The sequence below is a fragment of the Archocentrus centrarchus genome, chromosome 24, assembly GCF_007364275.1.
Source record: "Archocentrus centrarchus isolate MPI-CPG fArcCen1 chromosome 24, fArcCen1, whole genome shotgun sequence".
Classification (NCBI taxonomy): Eukaryota; Metazoa; Chordata; class Actinopteri; order Cichliformes; family Cichlidae; genus Archocentrus; species Archocentrus centrarchus.
This window is the reverse complement of record NC_044369.1, coordinates 26,918,545-26,942,027: the sequence shown is the minus strand read 5'-3', so window position 1 is coordinate 26,942,027 and position 23,483 is coordinate 26,918,545. Positions and strand designations below refer to the sequence as shown.

Here is a 23,483-nt window from a genome sequence, read left to right as displayed (position 1 = left end):
TGCCTCTGTAGGCTTGCCTTCTTCCCATAGTGCATCCTGGTGCCACCACCCATGTGATATAAAAGAAAACATGATTCTTCAGACCAGACCACCTCCTTCCATAGCTCTGGGGTCCAGTGCTGATGCTCATTATTGGCTCTTTTGTTGGTGCACACGGGTCAGCATGAGCACCCTAACAAAAGTTGTGGAAGTAAAGCCATTACTGGTTTTAAATTACATTGGAGAAAAACAGCGAAGGAAGGATGTGATTTTAGAAGCATCGAGTCTCAAATTGTGACTGGAAACCTGCCAAGCAGCTCCTCCACTGTAGCTGTGTTTGCTTTTGCTGAGTGTTGGTGCCACTGTATACAATGGAATCCAAGGCATGTCTAAGAACACAAAGGTCTAACACAGTCTGAGCTTCAAACCGAATGAAAAATGCAGCTCTTTTTCAGAGCAATGAAAATTCAGAGCAATTTTCATTACATGGAATGCTGAAATGTTCTGGTCGGGTAAAGCAATCCTTACAGACCAAACTGCACATTCAAAATAGAGCTAAAAGAAGCAAAAAGAGATGCTAGTTCCAGGCTAATTAAGAAAATGATTGTCTTCAAAAGGACTGGGACAGTGAGGCCAACCCCTTTATTTTTGCTGTAGACTGAAAACTCCCCATCTTTAAGAGATGCTTAAAAAAATGCTCTCAGAGATACCTGTGGGTGTTTCACTTAATTTTTACGATATTTTTATGATCACATTTGCCTTATATTTCTCTGTAACCTTGTGTATGTCTTCTATTTAACACTGTAATATGTATTTTTGTTTGTTTGTTTTTTTTTGTATGTGCATGTTTTCTTGTATGTAATGGAACTTTCCTTTTCTCCCCCGAAAGGCTTTGCCTTTCCCAGGCCACAGTTGTTAATAAGAACATGTTCTTAATCTGTCTGCACTGGTTAAATAAAGGTTTAAATTAAAAATTAAATTTAAAAAAATTTGGGTTTGACATTAAAAGATGAATACAAGACAAAAGGTCAACATTTCACCTTTTATTTCCCCTTATTTACATCAGTTTCATGTCGGCAGCAAAAATGACAGTGAGGCAAGTGTAATTATGTATGCAATGTACAAGAGAGAGGTTAGCAAACTCCTGTGCAATATCAGGGAAATATTAAATATTAAAAGAAATATTAGGGAAATATTAAAGGATTTAAAACTTTCAACTATTAATTATTATTAATCATTATTAGGTTGGCAAACATATATACAATCTTTAATCTTTTCAGTTTGTTTACTCAAACCTCTCTTTGCTCAAAGTGTTTTAATTCCATCTGATGTCAGCGACAGCCTCGGGTGTTTTCTGGGCCGGGCAGCTGGGTTGAGGTCCTAGAACCAGTTCTGAGTCTAAATTCATGAGATCGTGGGTTTGGAACTGCAGTTGCTGAGTTTTTTTTATTTTTTGTTGCCTTTTTCTAAGTAAATGAAGTTTTTCCAGCGATGCCAAATGCCCAATATTTCCTCCTCCTGTTACTGGCAAACGTAGTCTTGATAGCAACACGCTTCCTTTGGCTGTAATCGCTGATGTATATCAGTGGCATATAAATGGTCTTTCTATGATTACTGGGGTGTAAAACATAATTGAAACACAAACGTTTAATATTGTCCAAATGCAGCTAATGCTGTCCTGTGATAACATGATTTGGTTCATCTTGTCACTAAACTGACTTTGCTGTTTCCTTTGTTTTGTTTGTCTTTTAGATTTGCAGGGTATGAATGCTTACCTGTACATAAATATTTACACAGACAACAGTGAAATCTCTATTATTAATCTCATTGTACATCCTGTATAATCCTGTATAATGACAATAAAGGCTTTGTATTATTAAAAATTTCCACTGTCTGTTGGCCTCTACAACTAACAGTTAACTTATCTGGCTTTGAATGCAGCTGCTGCCTTGGTGAACACTGTCTGCCTGGTCCACTGTGTTATCATCTTACAATTAAACTATTTTTCCTTTTGCCTATTCCTGAAAATATTCTCCTACGAATTTTAAAAAAAAGGTCAAATATTTTTTAAAGATTTGCCCTTGGTTTTGCACATGCCCACAACAGACCAAAGGGGGGAAAAAAGACTGATACAATGAAACAAGGAAGCCATCATGGGAATAATTAAACCTGTTGAGTCACTGCCTGTGTAGTTTGCACCCTTTACAACATTTCAGGAAGTTTTTAGTCTTCTGCACTGCGTGGTTACCACAGTTTAACATGCAGCCTTGACGGCCTGCTCTCTGGATAAGCACAGCAATTATAGCAGAGGAGAGAGAAAAGCAGGTGGGGTAAGAAGGCGGATGAATTGTGCTGTTTGAACAGGATTTCTTTTATAAGCTGCTGGTTTAGACTTGGATCTCTTTTGTGATTCTTTAGGAAACACTTTGCATCACTGTTTATTCAACCTGCAAAATATGAACTGCAGATTACACTGAAGTATGTTGTTGGCTTCATGTTTTTAATGCTCTTGTGCACTGACAGACTGGAGTGACTGTGGTTACTCCATGGGCTTGTATTTTATGAAATTTGGTTTATAGTTGATTAATATTTTTTTATTATTTGTCTTGTTTATCTTGGTTATTTTCTTTTTATGTGGGTAATATAAGTATGTGTACTTGTGTTCTGCTGATTGATTTAATCAGTTTTATTTTATTTATTTGCACAGGGAGTGCCGATGGAAATTAGCTGATTGAAAAATCTGGTGCAAAGGATCTTTTCTTTTTACGTAGATTAATGTTTTTTTGTTCATTGTCCCTGAAAGAAATTAACTTGGGGGAAAAAAGAAAGAAAGAAAATGTTTTCAAGGATAAATGTGGGCTGTGGAATAATTGGTGGATTATTGTAGAATAGTTCCTATTTGTGGTTTAGCCCAAGTATGATCTAACACAAGCTGGGCTGGTAATTCACACGGTCGTCTTCCACTATGTCAGCCTTTCTGAAAGTTTCCTCAGAACCATTAAAAACGGTCAGTAATAATGTTTGCACTGAAATTTTATTTAAACTGTTGGATATCGTATAAATACACACAGTACTCTGCGTTCTGTTTTTCGGCACAGAAGCAATATTTACAATATTTGCACACGTATAGAAACTTAATGTAATGTAAATGTAATAACTCTGACATTAACAACAGCTGATTATTCTTTCAGAGAGTTCTAAATTATTTTTTACACAGTTATATTTTTCATTTGTAAATGACTGGTCTTTAAAATCTATAATTTTAAGCACTTCATCTGATGATAGGGATAAAGCATTAAGAATAATAGTCATCAGTGTTTGAAAGTGCATAATGTCATGCAAGGAAAGAGTGATGAAAAAGTACTGTTTTATCCGTGAACATGCACGTTCAAAAACACAGAACAGACACTACAGAATCTGGACCGATTAAAGAATAATCTGTGACCGACTGGAGCGCCGCCCTCTCAGATGCTAACTGCTTTTAAATGCCGGTAGAATTGCAACCACATACCATAGAGCAATAATTCTTTTTGCATACAGAATCAGAGGATTTACACTTCTTGCATTCAATGTGTCCTAGAGCGTTGTATCCATTTCAATCAGCTTCAAATCAGTTTGTTGTTCTGGCGTTTACTTTCAGTTGATTTTGAGGTTTTTGTGATTTGGATTAAATTTGTTGGGCGAAACCTTTTTCTCTTTTATAGGCAAGAAAAACCAGGACTGACCTTGAGATTTTGCCTATGCAGAGTAATCTGGAAACTTTTGTTGTTTCTTTATCAGTGATCAGTGACTGGATTATACTGGCCTACCAGCAGGTGCAATTTGCCCAAACTGAAACATAATAATGGGACCGATGACAGCTAATGATGGCCGTGTGGTCAGCTGATAACATTTAGAGCAGGTGTGGATTCTGTGTTACATCTGTGACAAGTGACCATGTGAGTTTATAGCAGAACCATCGCTGCTCAAATCCCAAAAGTAGTTAAAACATGTTAGCAGATAAGCTAATGCTAAGTTAGCTAGCAAAGGCAAATAAAAACTTTTTTTTTTCTGACATCATGTGAAAGAAGAAGCACAAAATGTCCTGTTTTACTTCCAAAGTAGGGATTTATTGAATAATAGACTTTCTAAATTACTCAGAATAATGAGTTTAGTCATATAAGTTCCTTTCTTAAGTGCTGCACATATAATGTTACATTAATAGCTGATGATATGTTGCTGCCAACAGTGTAGCAATTAATTTCCTCAAAAAGAAATGCACAAAACTCTCTGCAGATAATTTAAATGCTTCATGTGTTTCTGAGCAGATCTTTCTGAAACATGTTAAAAATGTTCTGCTGATGTGCCTCACAAACCAGCAAACACTGAAAGACCCTGCTCAGTGCAATTATTATTACTTCAGCCACATAAAGTGATTATATTGTCAGACAATGTGAAGCTTGTATGTGGAACTACTTTAAATGAACTGGAAATTATTGATTATGGGATTTTGATTTATGTTCAGATTTTGTTACAGACACAGTTTGTTCTGTTTGAGGTAAGCGAGAAATTATCTGGATGATTCACCATAAGTGGGAGGAGCTACTTTGGGCTCTCCGAAGGTTCCAGAAACACAAATCTCACTCCTAAAGAAAATGTTTACAGGTTAATCTCTTTGTGGTTCGGTCTAAAATAATAAAAACTGCAGGAGACCTTGGACATTGAAATTACGAAGTTAAATACTGTATACAAGAAAAAAATCAGAAATTATTTTAACTAGAGTACTGTGCAAAAGAAATTAGAAATAGAAATTAGAATAAATAACGTGTTTCTGTGACGGGCTGCTGGTAACAATGTGTCTAAAGCAGCAAAAAAACTGGTTCTTTGCTAACTTGTCTGTTATGTGCAGGCAGTACACGGGTACATGCCTTGAGTTAGGGGCCTTCATGCTTCAGTGATTTGTAGGTGAGTGTTAAGAGGCTGAACAAACAAAAAACATTCCCATAAAAATGGTCAGGTACAAGGTCTGCCCTGAAAATGACCCAAAGAAACACTTTGAAAGACCTCCAGAAGCCCGGGAGAACTATTGCTCCAGACCACTTTAAAAAATGTACTATTTAAACAACAGAAACAAGCTTTGACTCAGGCCTCAGTCACCAGGGTACAAAGTCATGATAAAGTCATGAAGCAAACATTTCTGCTACTTGCACCACTAAGGGATTATAAATTTGGCACTATAGTTCATAGTTACAATTATGAACTACAGAATTATATTTAGTTAATCTCAACAACAACAAAGCATTTATAAATTCACTGCTGTGTTGATTAAAGTCTCCACCTTGATTCTTTTCTGTGGCATTGGCCTCTGATATTGTAATATACCATATTTTAACTTGTCATCTCTGTTATCTCTGTTTTCTGGATAAATTTGTGATGATGACATAATGAGGTTGTCATGACTGCCGGCAGTAGGTATTACTGTAACCTCCGCACCATGAATCGTGACACACTGTGCTGTCACAGCTGAATGCCTTTCTTGTTTTTGGCAGTACATTGATAATGTACAAACTGCTCCTGTACGTGTCATATAATTAATGAGCTGTAAAACAAGGTGACAGTGTCGTGCAGATGAAATCACAATTTCTTGTTAATCTGTCCTTCTTGAACTTTCCTGTTAGGAATGGCGATATTCGGGAATGCCTTGACCATCGTTGTCCTGCTGGTGATACTTATTATTTTGGAAACAGGAAAGGTCAATGAATTTTCAGGTCTGGTGTTGCAGGTGGGTTACCCCACACTAAACAGAGAGCGTGTGACTCATGATTACATTTTCTCTTCGTAAATCAGTGTAAGCAATTATTTGATATTGTTTCTCAGGAAAGCCATGAAGCAGAACACTTTCATCCTCATACCCGGCACAGAAGAAACGGTTTGTCTGATTAATTGGATTATTGAATATGAATATGACATCTTAGTGATATAATACTTTGTGTATAGTAACAACCTTCAAGGGTCAAAAGTTCTGAGCCCTCATTGGCTTCAGATGCCATGCTAAATGAATTATGTGGTGAAATCACCCACAGGAATTTAGACATTTTTCCCTCTTAAATTCATTTCTACTTCGGGCACCAAGTCTAAATGATATATGCAGAGAACTGTTGACAATGGCATGTCCCAAAACAAAAATAACAACAGAAGAATGAAATGAATTTATCACGTGTTATAATTATTTCACAGAGCTGCGGGCTGAGTTTGAGTATGAAGTTGACCTGGAGCTGAATGTGACAGATATTGCAACAGTGGACTACCTCAGGAGCCTGTTCAACACCGCCAGCTATTCCATAACCTTGGATCCCGCTGTGAATATCACACACACTCACATCACAACAGGTAAAATTATGAAAACTGCGTGTTCTAGTTTGTGTACCAAGTGAGTCATACCATGTGATTTCCTCCCCACAGCGATTCATTCCACAATGAATTTATTTATGTGATGTGATGTTTCCTAATTTTTTACATGAAAACAAACAAACAAAAACTTATATATATCACAGTTATATTAAATATTTCACTGGGATTATTCCTTTATGTCAGTGCAATATGAAAAGTCTGACTTGGAAATTTCTTATAACTCCCGATCCCAAAAGGAAGTGATTCTACAGTCCAATTTATAACAGTCTCGGGCCATAAGCATTCGTACGGCTTTCGTTGTTCTCACACATTATTCTGAAACACTCTAAAACTGCTCTTTGAATCAGCGAGTTCCTCTTGGCATTCATGCAGGTCTGTGCAAATATGTACAAGTTAATGTTCAACAAGTACCAGCACCAAATCCCACAGTCACCTCTCAGCACAGGTGACAATACTCAGCACAGAGACCCTAAAGACAAAAATAGGGTTCCTTTCAATAATTGACCAATTAGATGCAGTTTTAACTGCATATCGTTGTGCTCAACCATGTGTCTAATAAATACGCTGTAGATATTTTTTGATCAGTCTTTTCCACTTCTGCATCTTACCTCTTCAGTGTGCTACCCCAGTGGCACCAGCTTCCAGTGCAAGTGTGAGGATGAATACCTTTGGTCATATGGAAACTGCAACACTTATGGAGCTTGTGATGAGATCATTGAGGACGCTTGCACATGTATTAACAGTATCCCGTTCACTGGGCAATACTGCCAGCCAAAGAGAGGTGATAAAGACATTCAATATCCCTGCATCGTTTATTTAAGTCTTTAACTTTTTTGAAAATCTAATTCCCTTTCATGCTAGAATCTCTACAGTTGTATGAATACTTAACTGAAGTTGAAATCAGCATTAACAATATTGCACTGATTGAAGAGTTAAGGCTATTATGTTTCTTATTATATTCATCTCTTCAACAGTTCTCACAGCTGTTTATGAATATCATATTTCCCTTGAGGTCAACATAACTGACATAGATCAGCTGAGAAACGCTCTGAAAAATGCAGCTTACCCTATTCAAATCAGGTCTCAAATAAATATCTCAGATGCTGATATTACTACAGGTAAGATCAGATATTTCATCCTTCAAAAGGTTGAAATTCTTGCTGTTTATAATTTTTTCAGGCACTTCATAAGAGAATTTGCTTTTTTTTTTTTTTTTTATAAAAAATCCCAAAAGTTTGCAGGCGAGATGCTGAAGGGTTGCAGTGCCGCTGTGAGAATAACTACGTTTGGCCCTGTGACATGTGTGCCACCTATGGGGAATGTGATGGTGATGCAAACAGCACATGCACATGCATCAGAGCCATTCCCACAGAGGGACAGTCCTGCCAGTCAGCACAGCAAAGTAGGTCTTCCTTAACAATCCTTGCTGTAAACTCTCAAATTTGTATTTGTTAAGTTTTGAAATAATTTTTATCTGATACATTTGGATGTTCAAACAGCTGAATTAATATTTTTAGAAATTAAATATAACAGCAGATTACATTTACATCTGTGGGTATATTTAATGTATTTTACATTCACAATTACACCCACAAATCAGCTAGACTGTTTTTGTTTTTGTCCACAGACATTACGAGATGTCCTCTGACAACAACATCTCCATCAACAGGTAAAACCAAATATTACCGGTTCTTATCAGAGAACACATGATCAGGAATTATGTAACAGAAGATTGCATTATTTAAGTGTTTATATATGATCAAACTAATTTCAGGACTCCAAATTGTTATTGTCTTTTTCAGCCTCCATAACCCCTGCAGTTTTTTATGAATATCAGGCTTCTGTTCAGTTGCACATCTCAGAAATCAATCGGCTGAGAACTATTCTGAACAACATCAGTTATCCCATCAAGATTGACAGTCACACACAGATCTCTAATATCAGCATTTCAACAGGTGGGAATGATGAATGTATGCATATTTGCATAATTGTTTAACATTGCAAATAATTTTTTTGGTTTGAATAAAGTTTCTTGAGGGACTTACTTGTCATGACTGATGTTTTTGTCCCCAGTTTGTGATCCGAGCAGTGGAGGCCTCCAGTGCAAATGTGAGGATCAGTATCGCTGGTCATGTGACCAGTGCCTCCTGTATGGATCCTGTGATAACATCACTAATGACACGTGTGGATGTATTAATGCCCTTCCTCTTAATGGACAATACTGCCAGGCTGTTGATCAGCACAGTAAGACACATTGCATCAAATACACCTTTTTAAACTGATATCTCTTTTATCACATCCATCAAATAAATCTTTAAGATTAAGAAGTAATTTCTTCTATATCACAGCACAAAAACCGATACTCTTCTCATCCTGTTTTTCTGTCTACCAACAGACTTCACACCATGTCCCCAGACGACAGGTAATCCACTGTCAACAAGTAAGTCTGAAAAGATGTTTATTCACTGAAAAGTACAAGATATAGTTAAAAAAATAATCCTCCCTCTCTTTTCTGATTTCTTTATATCCAGCTTCTCCATTTACTCATGAATACCTGGTTTCTGTTCAGCTGAACACCACAGAAGTTACTGTGGTAAATCTACTCAGAACTGTAGTTAACAACATGAGTTATCCCATCCACATCAACAGCCAAATAGAACTGACTGACATCAACATTTCCACAGGTAAAACTGTTTGAATCACTTAATCACATAAGATTCAATCCAATAAAGTACTAAGCATCACATTTAGCTCTATTTCTATAACTATAGACTAACATGTTATTTTGGTTGTCTGACCTCAAATGAGCCATTACTATTGTTATTACCTATGGCCAAGGTTATGTTTTTTGCAGCATTTGCTTGTGTGCATGTGTGTGTCATTCTGTCTTTAACACAATAGCTTGAAAAATTTTGAATGAATTCTGATAAAACTTTGTAGGGGTGTAGAGTGGGGCAATGTTAACGATTCATTAAAATTTGGCTCACATCTACTGAGCTCTTCAAGGACAACTTCATGATTTATTAATCAAAACTCAAAAGTTGCTGGACTTCAAAGCTTACATGGGCACTAAGACCTCGAGGTGCATGACTGGGAGGAACGGCCTGCCCGATCTGAGTGGTGTTTTGTTATTGGACTTCTGTGCAAACCACAGTTTGTCCATAACGAACACCATGTTCAGACATAAGGATGTCCATAAGTGCATGTGGCATCAGAACACCCTAGGTTGCAGGACGATGATTGATTTTGTAATTGTATCATCAGATCTGTGGCCTTATGTTCTGGACACTCAGATGAAGAGAGGAGCTGAGCTGTCAACTGATCACCACCTGGTGGTGAGCTGGAACAGGAAGCTGGGAAGGATCCTGTACAGATCTGACGCATCTAAACATATGTGAGGGTGTGCTGGGAATGCCTGGCAGAGGCCCCATTACACGAGAAACTCCCACCTCTGGCAGAATTTTGACAGCATTTCGAGAGAGGCTGAGGATATTGAGTCCAAATGGATCATGTTCCACATGTCCATTGTTGAGGCTGCTGCTCAGAGCTGTGGCTGCAAGGTGGTTGGTGCCTGTTGTAGTGGTAATCCCTGAACCAGATGGTGGACACTAAAGGTGAAGGGAGCCATCAAGCTGTAGGAGTCCTATCAGGCTTGGGGACTCTGGAGGCAGCTGATGGGTACCAGCAGGCCAAGTGGAATGCGGCTCGGGCAGTGGCCGAAGCAAAAACTCGTGAAAAAAAGACATTCAGAAGGCCTTGAAGTGATTCTGGTGACTCAGGAGGGGAAAGCGGTGAGTGTGGGTGTGGCACTGCTGACTTCAACTGAGGTTTTAGTCAGGCGGTGGAAGGAATACTTCAAGGACCTCCTTACTTCCACTGACACGCCTTATGTAGTGGAAGCAGAGCCTGGGGATGAGGGGGATGGCTTGCCCATTACTGGGGGTGAGGTCACTGAGGTGGTTAAACACCTCCTTGGTGGCAGGGCCCCTGAAGTGGATGAGATTTGCCCTGAGTTCCTGAAGGCTGTGGATGTTGTAGGGCTGTCTTGGTTGACACGCCTCTCCAGTGCCGCATGGAGATCCGGGGCAGTGCTACTAGATTGGCAGACTTGGGTGGTGGTCTCCATCTTTAAGAGCTGGGACTGGAGGGTGTGCTCCAACTATCGGGGGATCACACCCCTGAGACTTTATGCCTGGGTGCTGGAAAGGAGGGTCTGTCTGTTAGTCGAACCTCAGATTCAGGTGGAACAATGTGGTTTTCATCCTGGTTGTGGAATGCTGGACCAGTTCTTTATCCTCTCAAGGATATACAAGTCTACGTGGGAGTTTGCTCATCCAGTCTACATGCGCTTTTTGGACTTGGAGAAGGCATTTGACCGTGTCCCTTGGGATATCCTGTGGGGGATGCTGTGGGAGTATAGGGTGTCTGGCCTGTTGTTGCAGGCCATTCACTCCCTGCACAACCGCATCGAGAGCTTGAGCCGTATTGCCAGCCATAAGTTAGACTCGTTTCCTGTGGGTGTTGGACTTCGCCAGGGCTGCCCTTTGTCACCGATTCTGTTCATAAATTTTATTGACAGAATTTCTAGGCATATCCAAGTGGTGGAAGGCTTCTGCCTTAGTGGCCTCAGAATCTCAATTCTGCTTTTTGTGGATGATGCAGTCCTGTTGGCTTCATCAGGCGAAACTCCAGCTTGCAGTGGAATGTTTCACAATCAAGTGTGAAGTGGCTGTAATCAGAATTAGCGCCTCTGAGTCTGAGGCCATGGTCCTCAGCCAGGAAAGGGTGGAGTGCCCACTCCGACTCAGGTACGACTTGCTGCCCCAAGTGGAGGAGTTTAAGTATCTTGGAGTCAGGAGTGAGGGGAGAAATGAGCGGGAGACTGACAGATGGATTAGGGCTGCATCTGCAGTGATACAGAGCATGGGGGACCACCATGGGGAAGAGGGAGCTGAGCATGAAAGCGAAGCTTTCGATTAACCAGTCAGTCTACGTCTCTACCCTCACCTGTGGTCACAAGCTTTGGGTAGTGACCGAAAGAATGAGATGTGAATACAAGCGGCAGAAATGAACTTCCTTGGAAGGGTGGCGGGCCTTTTGCTTAGAGATTGGGTGAGAAGTGCAGCCGTTCGGGAATGGCTCAGAGTATAGCCGCTGCTCCACCACATCAAAAGGAGCCAGTTGAAAATTACATAGCTTTTTAATTTTGAGCTAAAACAATTATTTAGTGTAAAAAAAAAAAAAGTACTCAAAGGAATAATGTATAACACATTAGTGTTTACATTTTTTAAAATGCTTCAGTAGGAAACCTCAAGCCCCTCTGAAACCCTAAGGCCTAATCTGATGTGCACCCCCCTGGAAATATCACTACACATCACAACTATTGTGTGCTCATAACTATTGTAATTGGCCTGTTTAGTAATATTGTGGCTATTTTTACGCTGCAGTTTTTGAATTTGTTGGAGAAAGAATATCAATCATTATTTCAATATAAGGAACAATGACATCAATATAAAGACTCAAAAATATCAGCAAATTCATGGAGTTTGCTGGAACTATTGGAATGGATGTGATGGAATGTACAAAAATTGGAAAATATTCGAGGGATGAATGTGCTGGCTTTTGAAAAAAAAAATGACCACAACAACGACCACAACAAAGTGTTTTATTTGTTTCTATGCTGGCACCACATATATACAACACCAAGACACAACCACATGGTAAATAACACATAAAGCACCATCCACAAGCATAAATACCTGCAATGACTTACGTAGGTCACATCATAGGCTCTACAAAGAGTCACTGCAGAAGTCTAAAAAAGGTCTTAGTCTGCAAAATCACTGTGCAAGTAATTAAATAATGCTAACCTAAATATTATATTTTGAATATTTGGAGGCCTTTAATTTTGCTTTAAAAAAGACAAAAAATAACAGATTTTAATTATGTATTTTTGTCTCCAGTTTGCTCCCCGAACAGTGGAAGCTTCCAGTGCAAATGTGAAAATGGGTATCGCTGGTCCTGTGATCAGTGTGTAATGCATGGACCCTGTGACAGCATCACTGATGACACATGTGGATGCATCAATACCATTCCTCCTGTTGGACAATATTGCCAGTCTGTGTATCAGCACAGTGAGTCAAATAATAGTTAGTTAGAGATTACTTATTTTAAAAGACTTTACTTCCAAGACAACAACAGCGTTTCTCTGTGTCACTTCAGACTCTAAAGTTGTCAGAAAACAGGAACTTGCTTCAGTCAGAAAGAAATCTTTGAGAACAGGGCCATCTGCTGTTGAGAACACATTAATACATGTAGTTGCCTTGTCCTTAAACGTGAGATTACTCAGATCAGAAATCACAGCTGGGCATTCAGGTGGATAAAAGTTGCAGTACAAAACAGTTTACTTCTTAGCAAACCAAGAACATTTAACAGTGCATTTACTTCACTGTTTTTAATCTTTCCCCCCTGAAACTACTACTGTGTCCCTCTGTGTGTCCTGACGTTGGAACCGTTGTTGCTTCAGTTAGAGAGAACATTTTAAAAACAGTGCCATCTGCTGCCTGAATATGCACTATTCCATGTCTTTATCTGTTCCTCAGAAGTGACACTGATAATATTGTCTCAACTTTGAATTTTCAAATTGAGTTCAAAGACAAATGTTAATGAGCTATGCTGAGGTTTGTTCCCTGTAGAAACTACACTGTGTTGTGGTAATTATCAGTGTGTCTGTTTGCATTTATTCTCTGCCTTCCTCCCTGCAGACTTTACCACATGTTCTCCTACAACAACAGCTGCACTACCAACAAGTAAGAATGAGTCATGTTTAATATGGCACAAGAAGAAATGATAGCAGAGTGTAGATTTAATGGACTGGTTCTTATATAGCGCTTTTCTACTCTAGCTGAGCACTCAAAGCGGTTTATACAGCACGTTTGCATTTACCCATTCATACAAGCACTTCCTTCTGCAGCTAGGTGCTTTCTATCTAACATTCATACTTCGACAGCTGCATCGGAGACCAACTTGGGGTTCAGTATTTTGCCCAAGGATACTTTGGCATGCAGACTGGCGCAGCCAGGAATCGAACTACCAACCGTCTGTTTACTAGATGACCTGCTCTAGCTCCTGAGCCACAGTCACCCGTAATCTGCTGTAACTACAATTTTATTTCAGCTTTTTCTTTCTGGATTTTTGTCTCTGCAGCTCCTCCAGTTGTTTATGAATACCTGATTTCCATTGAGCTGATCACCACAGACATAACAATAATCAATAAAGTGAGGGCCATTCTGAGAAACATCAGTTACCCCATCAGCATCAACAATCACATAAACATCTATGATATCCACATTTCTACAGGTAAAGACAAATCAAACATGATAACTGTATAAATATTCAGCTCACTGAGTGAACAGAAAAAAATGAAACTGTGGTTCATTGCTGCACAGGTTTATGATTACAACTAAAGTTTTTTATTAGATGATTGTTTTATCCATCGTTTCAAGATGGAAAGTTGATTTCTGTCATTATAGTGCAGAAAGACGTTCCTGTTGTTTTTGATTTGTGTCTCCAGTTTGCTCTCCGAGCAGTGGAGGCTTCCAGTGCAAATGTGAAGATGGGTACCGCTGGCCATGTGATCAGTGTCTGATGTTCAGACCCTGTGACAGCATCACTGATCACACATGTGGATGCATCAACAGGATTCCTCCTGATGGACAGTACTGCCAGTCTGGGTATCAGCACAGTAAGAAGTTTGAAATAATCTTTCAGAAAAATATTGCAACAATTCATCATTCTCCATGTTTGTTCTTAATTCTATTTTATTCATTGTTCTTTAGATTTCACAGCCTGTCCTGTTACGACTCCCATCCCAACACCAACAGGTATATATATTTACATATAGATAAATAGAGAGAGAGAGAGAGAGAGAGAGGGCGAGAGAGAGCATATACTGTGCTGAGATAATTTTCTTTGAAGTGTCATTCTATTGTATTTATTTAGATGCTACTCTTTGCCTTCATTTTTAGAGTTTACAACATATCCTTCAACAACAGCTCCAACAACAAGTAAGAGAGAATGACACGAGAAAAATGTTAATAGAATACAGATTTGTGTATGTGTGAGTGTGTTTCATATATATATATATATATATATATATATATATATATATATATATATATATATAAATCAGAATTTGTTTATTCATTCTTCTACAGCACTGCTTTACATCAGCTTTTAGAAATAGTGTTGCTAAAACCACACTTTAAAACTTTAAAACTGTTGTTGAGCTAATCTGAAGGCCACATGAGGTTTGGAGGTCTGTAGCATTTGATAGTGGAAAGTTGGTGACCTCTGTGCACTATGCACCTCAGCATGCACTGATCCCACTCTGTGATTTTACATGGCCTACTGCTTTGTGGCTGAGTTGCTGTCATTCCCAGTCACTTCCACTTAGTTATAATGCCACTAACAGCTGACTGTGGAATATTTAGTAGTGAGGAAATGACAGGACTTGTTGCACATGTATCATCCTTTCATGGTACCATGCTGAAATTCACTGAGCTCCTGAGAGCGACCCACTCTTTCACAAATGTTTGTAGAAGCAGTCTGCATGCCGAGGTGTTTGGTTTACACACCTGTGGCCATGGAAGTGGTTGGAAGATCTGAATTCAATGATTTGGATGAGTGAGTGAATATCTTTGGATATATTGTGGGAATATCTAAAAAAAAAAAAAAAGTTTTAAAGTGTGGTTTTAGCAACACTATTTCTAAAAGCTGATGTAAAGCAGTGCTGTAGAAGAATGAATAAACAAATGCTGATTTATACTCTGGCCAGTGCTGTTGCCATTTTTCCCCATCCATGAAAAAAAATGGCCAATAATAATATAGTTTGACCAAAATTCTGTTTTTAAAGTGGTTTAAAGTGTTCAAAGACTTAAACATGTTGATTAAATTGATCCACAGGTTATGGTGACTGCATGATTGACAACTGAAACAAGACACTGCCCATAATCACTGATTATGATGTCATATACTGTACTGTTTCATCTTGATTATGCAGCAAACTATTTAAGGCTGCAGTGTGCTTTCAGGTTTTATTATATGCAAGACCATAACAATGCTTAATTCTAAATTAATTTCAGACACAAAACCAAATATTACAACAGAGTTCAAGACTACAACACCTACACAAACAGGTAACATTAAATGTGTAGTATGAATCATTATTTAAGAAATACAATGTTATACAGTTAGGGCCATAGGTTTTTAGACAAATACAGATTTGTTGTCATTTTGCCAGCAGTGCAGTAGATTAACCAATTAAGATACAATTGAACTGCAGACTTTCAGTTTTATTACAAAGAATTTTAACAAAAGTACTTAATTAACTGTTTAGGAATTACAGCCATTTATACTGCGCACACAAAATTTGTGTGTTGCATTCATATCTTTCAGTACAGTTTATATTAATAGTTTTTTTCAGTTTTTCATATACAGTTAGAAACTTGTCATTTTATAATAAAACTGTCTTTTCAACAGCAGTTACTGCAACAGAATTTACAACAGTAATTACAGCGCAATCAACAACTGTAACAAGTAAGTGCTTAAATATAATTAAACAATTATATTAATAGAAACAGTTATAAATAGCAATTCATCTGAGGACCAATAGTTTTTTTTTTTTTTTTGTATTATGTAGTTATAAATCGGTGGCTCCATAGTGTAGTGAATTTTATGTTTGTTTGGCAAGTGAAAGGGTGCTGATTCAACTTCATCCAGAGACACTAATCCCCTTTGTGTCAGAAAGAGCAGCTGACATAAAAGTCTGACAAATCAAACATGCAAGTGACCCCTCGTAACAAGAGAGCAGCCAAAAATAGCTTTATGAGATCATCTGATTCAACTTTTTTTTATTATACTGTAATTACAGCACATTTAGGCACTTGCAACACTAACAATAACTATGAAATGTAACAAAAGTCTAATATATTTTAGAGTCATGTAAAACTATCTTCTCAGTTACATAGGGTCTGTGTACATTCACTGCAGCACATTTTAATACCACGCCCACTTATCATTACCTAAATTTACCAACATGACAGTGGACAGCATTTGATTTTTGGTAACTTTGGAGGATTGTACAGGATTGTTTTATGGCAGTTTTCAGAGCAAAAACATGTGTAATCAAAAATAAAGCTCTGATCGCAGAAACTGTAGTGGGCTTTAACAATCCTGGTTCCTACAATCACTACTAACAGTAACATTGTCTTTGCAGACCATACTACCTTTGCTGCAACCCATCTGAACTAAGTGAATGGAGGTGTACAAACCCAATCTTTTGCCATACAATAAAAGTACAAATATTTAGAAAGTAATGTCAGCATTGTCCTTGCAGGTTTATCCAGTAGCTCTACAACACATCCACATGCTACAACAGCAATGTCCCCAACAACTGTACTTAACAGTAAGTTTTTAAGTTGTAACAAAACCTTTCAGAAATTTTTTTATTTATGTGAATGATTTTATATAGTGTATATTATTAGATTCAACAGTTACAACAGCTGAACAAAACATCTGTACCAAGTAAACACGTCCAAATAGATGTTGAATCTTAACTTCTTGTTATAACTAGACAGGCTTTGATTTCTTCAGCGTATGTGAAATGTAGTTGGTAGGTTTGTTGCAATGCAAAAACTACAAGTTGTTATTGGCTAATTAATTTTAATATACCATATTGTCACATTTAAAAGTAGTTACTGTGAGTTGCACTCACAACTTCAGCGAGAACTGTATTTACAAGCTGTCACGTGTTGTTTTCAGTTTAATGTATACACTTAGAAAATTGTCTTTTCAGATTCAACAACAGTTGCTACAACAGGTGTGACTACAACAACAACTACAGTTATCACCCAAACAACACCTGTAACAAGTAAGTGCGTAAATAATCAATTATATTAACAAAAGCAGTAATAAATAGCAATTCGCCTGAGGATTGATAGTTTTGTTGTATCATCAGTGGCTCCATAGTTCAGTGAATTACACGTTTGCTTAGCAAGTGAAAGGTTGCTGATTTAAATCTGGCCAGCAACACAAAGCCCCTTTGAGGGTGTGTAAGAAAGGGCAGCTTGTTATGTGGCATGAGCCCTACTCGGAAAGAGGACTCAAAAGCAGACACCGGAACAGACAGCCACTTAAAGGTTAAGGAAACTTTTATTTACAAATTTAACGTAATCACACATCAAACACAAATATTCATTAAAAATTTAGAGGAGGGTCTAATCACAAACCTGAGGGGAGTATTTGGGGAACACATTAATTGACATTCGTCTGGGCTCTGCAAGCATGAGTCGGGTCACTGGGAGAAGAGAGTTAGGAAGGGGGATGCAGTGGAGGTTATCCTGGCAGTGACAGAGAGAGATAAGGGCTTACTTGGTGAAGTGTGGGTTTTCCATCTGGGAGGAGGAAGCAAGACAGCGTTATGACCAGAGTCTGACGTTCCGGGTTTTCTGCAGGGCAGGTGAGTGCTAAATGGTGGAGTGATCCATTCCTGAGCAGAGGTGAGCAACAGTGTTAACAGGTTATCAGGCCAATTACCCTCCTTTCCAGCACCCTGGCATAGACCTTAGTCTGAGGAGTGTAATCCCCGATAGCTGGAGCATACCCTCCAGTCCCCCTTCTTAAAGATGGGGGCCACCACCCAAGTCTGCCAATCCAGTGGCACCACCCCAGATCTCCATGCGACACTGGAGCAGAGGTGTGTCAACCAATACAGCCCTACAACATCCAGAACCTTCAAGAACTCAGGGCGATACTCATCCACCTCAGGGGGCCTGCAACCAAGGAGTTGTTTAATCACCTCAGTGACTTCACTCTCAGTGATGGGCGAGTTGTCCCCTCCTCCCTAGACTCTGCTTCCACTACAGAAGGTGGGGTTAAGGAGGTCCTCAAAGTATTCCTTCCACCATCCGATTATAGAAGTCAGCAGTGCCCCACCAGCACTATAAACCATGTGATTAAAGCACTGCTTTTACCTCCTGACCACAACCACTTTACAGGATCTTTTTATGACAGTTTTCATAGCACAATAACTAAAAACATGTATAATCAAAAAACAAAGAACCAATCACAGAAAGTCTAATGGGCTTTAACTATCCTGGTTCCTCAAAACACTACTAACAGTAAAATCATCTTTGCAGACTATACTGCCTTTGCTACAACCCATTTGAACTAAATGAATCTACTCATGCCTTTTGACATACAGTAGAAGTAAAAATATTTAATAAGTAATGTGAACATTATTTTGTTTTCTACATTCACCATTAGTACCTAAAAACTTTTCCCCCAGATTCAACAGGTATTGACAGTACAACAGCTGGAACAACATCTGTAACAAGTAAGCACTTCCAAATTTTCTTTAATCAGATCTCCTTGTAATAAATTGGCAGTTATTTTAATATGCTATGTGTTAATATAGTTATAATTAAAAGTAGCTACGATGAGTTACACTCACAACTTCACTAAAAACTGTATTTACCAGTTATCAGATGTTATTTTTCAGTTTAACATTAAAAAATGCACTTATAAAATTGTAATAATAAGCAACAATTGTTGCAAAGGGTGAGAATACAACAATAGTATTTACAGCAGCAACTGTCCCAATGTTCAGTTGAAGAATTTTATTTAATGCATTTTTCTGCAGACTCAACATTTATTGTTACAACACAAGTGAGCACTGCAACAGATATAACACCAACAACACATCTGTCAAGTAAGTGCTTGAAAATAAATTATCTTTGATTTCTGAACCTCTAATTTTTGCAGTTCAGTATAGAAGAAAATTACAATCGACTTTTAATTTCCATAGCTTATAAGTTATAAGCTAAAGTACAAGGTGCTTATTTATAACTGTTACATTATACATATACAAAGGTATGCAGCAGTTTAAAAAATTTGCTATACTGATTATTCATAGATAATTATAAAAATGTGGTTGTTCACTTGAGAACTACAGTGGGTGAGATGCATCACTTTGCTTTTTATTTTTCCAAAAGGTTGAGACGTGGCATAAAATTTAAATCAAAAAAATAGATATTACATTAACAACGTATTTGTAAAATTGTCTTTGCATCTTCAGCTCCCAGCAGTTCAACAAATCCCAACAACACAATTACAATATCAGCACCAGCAACAGTAGCAAATTGGTTTTTATGAATACATGGTTCCATAAAATTTATTTATTTATGTTGTCAGATTTAACACCTGGGTATGAAGACTACAACAGTGGCAACAATACATTTAAACAACTAAAAGATTTAAAAACCAAAAACAGAATTCATTGCCAAAATGGACGGTTTTCTTTTAAACCTCACTTGGTATTTCACTTCTGGCATGACCAGTAATGGAAGTTCCACTACCACCACATCTGTCTAAGATCACTTCAAGGATATGGGGTCCCCAACCTCCTTTAAAATAGCCCATACTCCCACATCAGGCATTCTTTCCCATCACGATCAGTAGAGCTCCTCAGCAATCTTGACCCAGGATAGTCTTTTTACCCATTTGCTGACGGGAGGTAGTCCTTGAAAGTTGTTTTTTTTTTAATTTTTTTTTTCTGGTTTTATGATTAACTGTTATTATACTGTTAAATATTTTTGTTACAAGAAAATATATTTCTGGTAACTGGTTGTTGAGTTATTGCAGACCTGTGTATTATCAAGCTAGCAAGTTCCCTGCAATATCTCAGAGCCTGATAGTGTGGAGCAGCATCCTCCAACACCTCCTGTTAGGCACAACACATATTCCCGGTGTGTTCAACACAGGAGCAGATTTGCTCTCCAGAGGGAATTCACTCTACTTTGAGTGGAGACTCAATCCTAAAATAGTCCACCAGCTGTAGGATAGGTTTGTTTGGGCATCCGTACAACAAAGTTGCACCACTGGGCATGGGACACACTCGCTCACCCATGGCCAACATGCTGCTGTACACATTATACCCTCTCAGCCTCATATTGTTGGCAGTGAGCAGGGTTATAATAGTTTGGGATTTTACATTATCATTTAGTTTTAGTTAGTTTTACTTTTCTTCTCTAATTGTGCTCAGTTTTTTTGGCTGCAAACATATTTGTCACAGTTTTTTTCACTTTCTTCCTTCCCTCACGTCCATTCTGACAGTTTCAGCAGTCTCCCTCCAGGAATTTGTTGACATTTGTGAGTCCGTATATTGATGCTCTGATTATTAGTCCTGATTGCTATTCTCTGACTGATAAAGTAGCCGGAGATGCACAAGGACGGAACAGGTTAATCACAATATTGCGACTAAACTCAGAAAAATGATCAATCCACAAGGTTTTTAAATAAAATGACAAACAAAAAAAGAAAGGTAATTTTATCTAAAATTTCAGTTAGTTTTAGTTAGTTTTTTAAACTCACAATGCAGTTTTAGTTAGTTATTGTTTTTTCCTTTTAATTGTACTTTTTTATTTATTTTAGTTAATGACAATGTTTTTTTCAATTTCAGTTTTCATTATTTCGTTCATTTTCGTTAACTATAATAACCCTGGTACTGAGCAGGTGAGGAAGCAGTGGCTGTCTCTGATTTTGATTGCTTCTTACTGGCCCAGAAGGCCATGGATAGCAGAGCTAGCTTGTTTGCTCTACAACCAGCTGTGGCCACTGTCTTTTCACAGGGATTTGGTGTCACGGGCATAAAGGAAGATTTTTCATCATCATCCACAGCAGTTAGCTCTTTGTGTCTGACATCCATCCATCCATCCCCCCCCCCCCCCCCCCCCCCCCCCCCCCCCCCCCCCCCCCCCCCTTCCTCCCTCCTCTTCCGCTTATCTGGGGCTGGGTCACAGGGGCAGTAGCCTAAGCAGAAAAGCCCAAAACTCTTTCTCTCCAGCCACCTCTTCAAGCTCATCCAGGTGTTTCCAAGGTGTTTCCAGGCCAGCCAAGAGATATAATCTCTCCAGCATGTCCTGGGTCAGCGCCATGGCTTCCTCTTAGTAGGAGATTATCGATCACTGACCTGCGACCTAGGGTGTCCTGATGCCACTCTGACTTATGGACATCCTCATGTTCAAACATGGTGTTCATTGTGGACAATGTGATTGCACAGAAGTCCAATAACAAAACACCACTCAGGTTCAGATCAGGAATATTGTTACTCCCAATCACGCCCCTCTAGGTCTCACTATCATTGCCTATGTGAGCATTGAAGTCTCCCAGTAGGACAACAAAGTCACCCTCGAGCACCTCGAGGCACTGCCTGGTTGAGATAGGTGTTGAAAATGTTTGTGACTTTTAGTTGCTCAACACAGTGCTTCAGGACCTACCAGGGGATGTTGTCAGGTCCTGTAGCTTTCTGTGGGTTGACGCTAGCAGGGATCCTCTTCACTGCAGCTGTGGACAGCTGCAGGATGTGATCGCCGGTTGAAGGGGGAGCCTCCATGCCTTTGTGGTGTTACTTACTAACCAAGCAGAGAAGTGGTTGAGTTCATCAGGCTGGGTGGAGTCATTGAGGCATATCCGTGGAAGGCGAAGCTTTTCACAGATGCCTGGTGTCCCCTGTATAAGTGAAGTGGCTGTGAAGTCTCTGTCCACATCACATCTTTGTGTCCCTAATGCCATGTGACAGGTGCCAGTCTGTATGCTTCTGCATCTCCTGACATAAATGCTGTGTTTCTGGCTCTCAGCAGTGCATGCACTTCAGCAATCATCCAGGGTTTGTTGTTGCGACACTTATGGTAAATGGACTAGTTCTTATATAGCGCTTTTCTACTCAGTCAGAGCACTCAAAGCGCTTATACAACATGTTTTACATTCACCCATGCACTCCCATTCATACAAGCACTTCCATGTTTACTAAGCTAAGTGCTTTAAATTAGCTAACATTCACACTCCGACGGGACGGTCGGAGAGCAACTTGGGGTTAAGTATCTTGCCCAAGGATACATTGGCATGCAGCCCGGAGTAGCCAGGAATCGAACCACTGACCTTCCGATCAGTAGGTGACCTGATCTACCTACTGAGCTACAGCCACCCCATGGGTCATGACGATGGGTTTTGACCATCGTCATGTTGTCAATATCCATATCTGCTGTCCCTCCGATTGTTTGGCATCTGAATTTTTAAGTTTTCTGACTTCTTTCAATCTAACTCAGTTAGTTAATGGACCTACACATTATCTTGGACACACCCTGGACCTTGTTATTTCTCGTGGGTTGTCCATTTCTCATTGTGATATATCTGAGACTGCTATCTCAGACCATTTCCCTGTTATCTTTACTCTTGATGCTCCTCTCCTGAGAGAAAGACCTTTGATGAGTGCTATCGTCGTTTCCTGTCTCCTTCTACAGCTGGGCAGTTTGCTACTGCTTTCATGGACTCTCAGCTACCTATCTTGGATATACCAAGTATCTAATTTTTTCCTGACAGCTTTATTGAATCTTTTTATGATATATGTAACACGATTTTGGACTCTGTTGCTCCCAGTACTTTTAAACCTGTTAGACACAGAGCTGAGCCTTGGCTAAATGATAATACTCGTGCACTCAGGAGACAATGCCGTAAAGCTGAACGCAAATGGAGGAAAGATAAATTACAAGTATCATTGGAAATTCTTAGAAACAATTTTGCTCAGTATCAGAGGTCAGTTAAGGAAGCAAAGTGTCAATTCCTGTCTAATCTTATTTCCACTAGTAATCACTCATCTAGGGTATTATTTCATACAATTGATTCTGTTCTTAATCCTCCAACCTCAGTTTCACTTAAGGCATCAGTCTCAGTGTGCAATAACTTCCGCTTACATTTTATCGAAAAGGTGGCTTCTGTGAGACACTCTTCTTTTACGCCTGATAGCTACAATTTAGCTGTTAGTCCTGCTTTGGTTGTCTTTGAGCAGTTTGAGCCAGTGTCCTGCTCTTTTTTAAAGAAATTAATTTTTCATATGAGGCCTGCAAATTGTCTTCTTGACTGCATTCCTTTTAAGTTATTGAAGGAAGTGTTTGATACTATTGGTCCTGTACTTGTGACCTTTATCAACTCTTGTCTTAGCTCAGGGACTGTGCCCAGGATCTTTAAACACGCTATTGTGAGGCCCCTTCTTAAAAAGC

At 38.9% G+C, this 23,483-nt stretch overlaps 1 protein-coding gene across 1 annotated transcript in view; it reads left to right on the top strand.

Annotated features, from left to right (window-relative positions):
* The first annotated feature begins 2,256 nt into the window (after positions 1-2,256).
* LOC115774669 (adhesion G protein-coupled receptor F5-like) overlaps positions 2,257-23,483 on the top strand; it is a 38,711-nt gene continuing 17,484 nt past the window's right edge. The window contains exons 1-19 of the mRNA XM_030722025.1: positions 2,257-2,304; positions 5,637-5,740; positions 5,836-5,887; positions 6,196-6,348; positions 6,986-7,150; positions 7,604-7,771; positions 7,997-8,038; positions 8,172-8,324; positions 8,443-8,613; positions 8,765-8,809; positions 8,901-9,053; positions 12,333-12,503; positions 13,134-13,178; positions 13,576-13,728; positions 13,943-14,113; positions 14,208-14,252; positions 14,397-14,435; positions 17,883-17,887; positions 18,021-18,124. Of these exons, the coding sequence (XP_030577885.1) occupies positions 5,639-5,740; positions 5,836-5,887; positions 6,196-6,348; positions 6,986-7,150; positions 7,604-7,771; positions 7,997-8,038; positions 8,172-8,324; positions 8,443-8,613; positions 8,765-8,809; positions 8,901-9,053; positions 12,333-12,503; positions 13,134-13,178; positions 13,576-13,728; positions 13,943-14,113; positions 14,208-14,252; positions 14,397-14,435; positions 17,883-17,887; positions 18,021-18,124 (1,937 nt within the window). The 5' untranslated portion in view covers positions 2,257-2,304; positions 5,637-5,638. The remainder of the gene's footprint in view (positions 2,305-5,636; positions 5,741-5,835; positions 5,888-6,195; positions 6,349-6,985; positions 7,151-7,603; positions 7,772-7,996; positions 8,039-8,171; positions 8,325-8,442; positions 8,614-8,764; positions 8,810-8,900; positions 9,054-12,332; positions 12,504-13,133; positions 13,179-13,575; positions 13,729-13,942; positions 14,114-14,207; positions 14,253-14,396; positions 14,436-17,882; positions 17,888-18,020; positions 18,125-23,483) is intronic.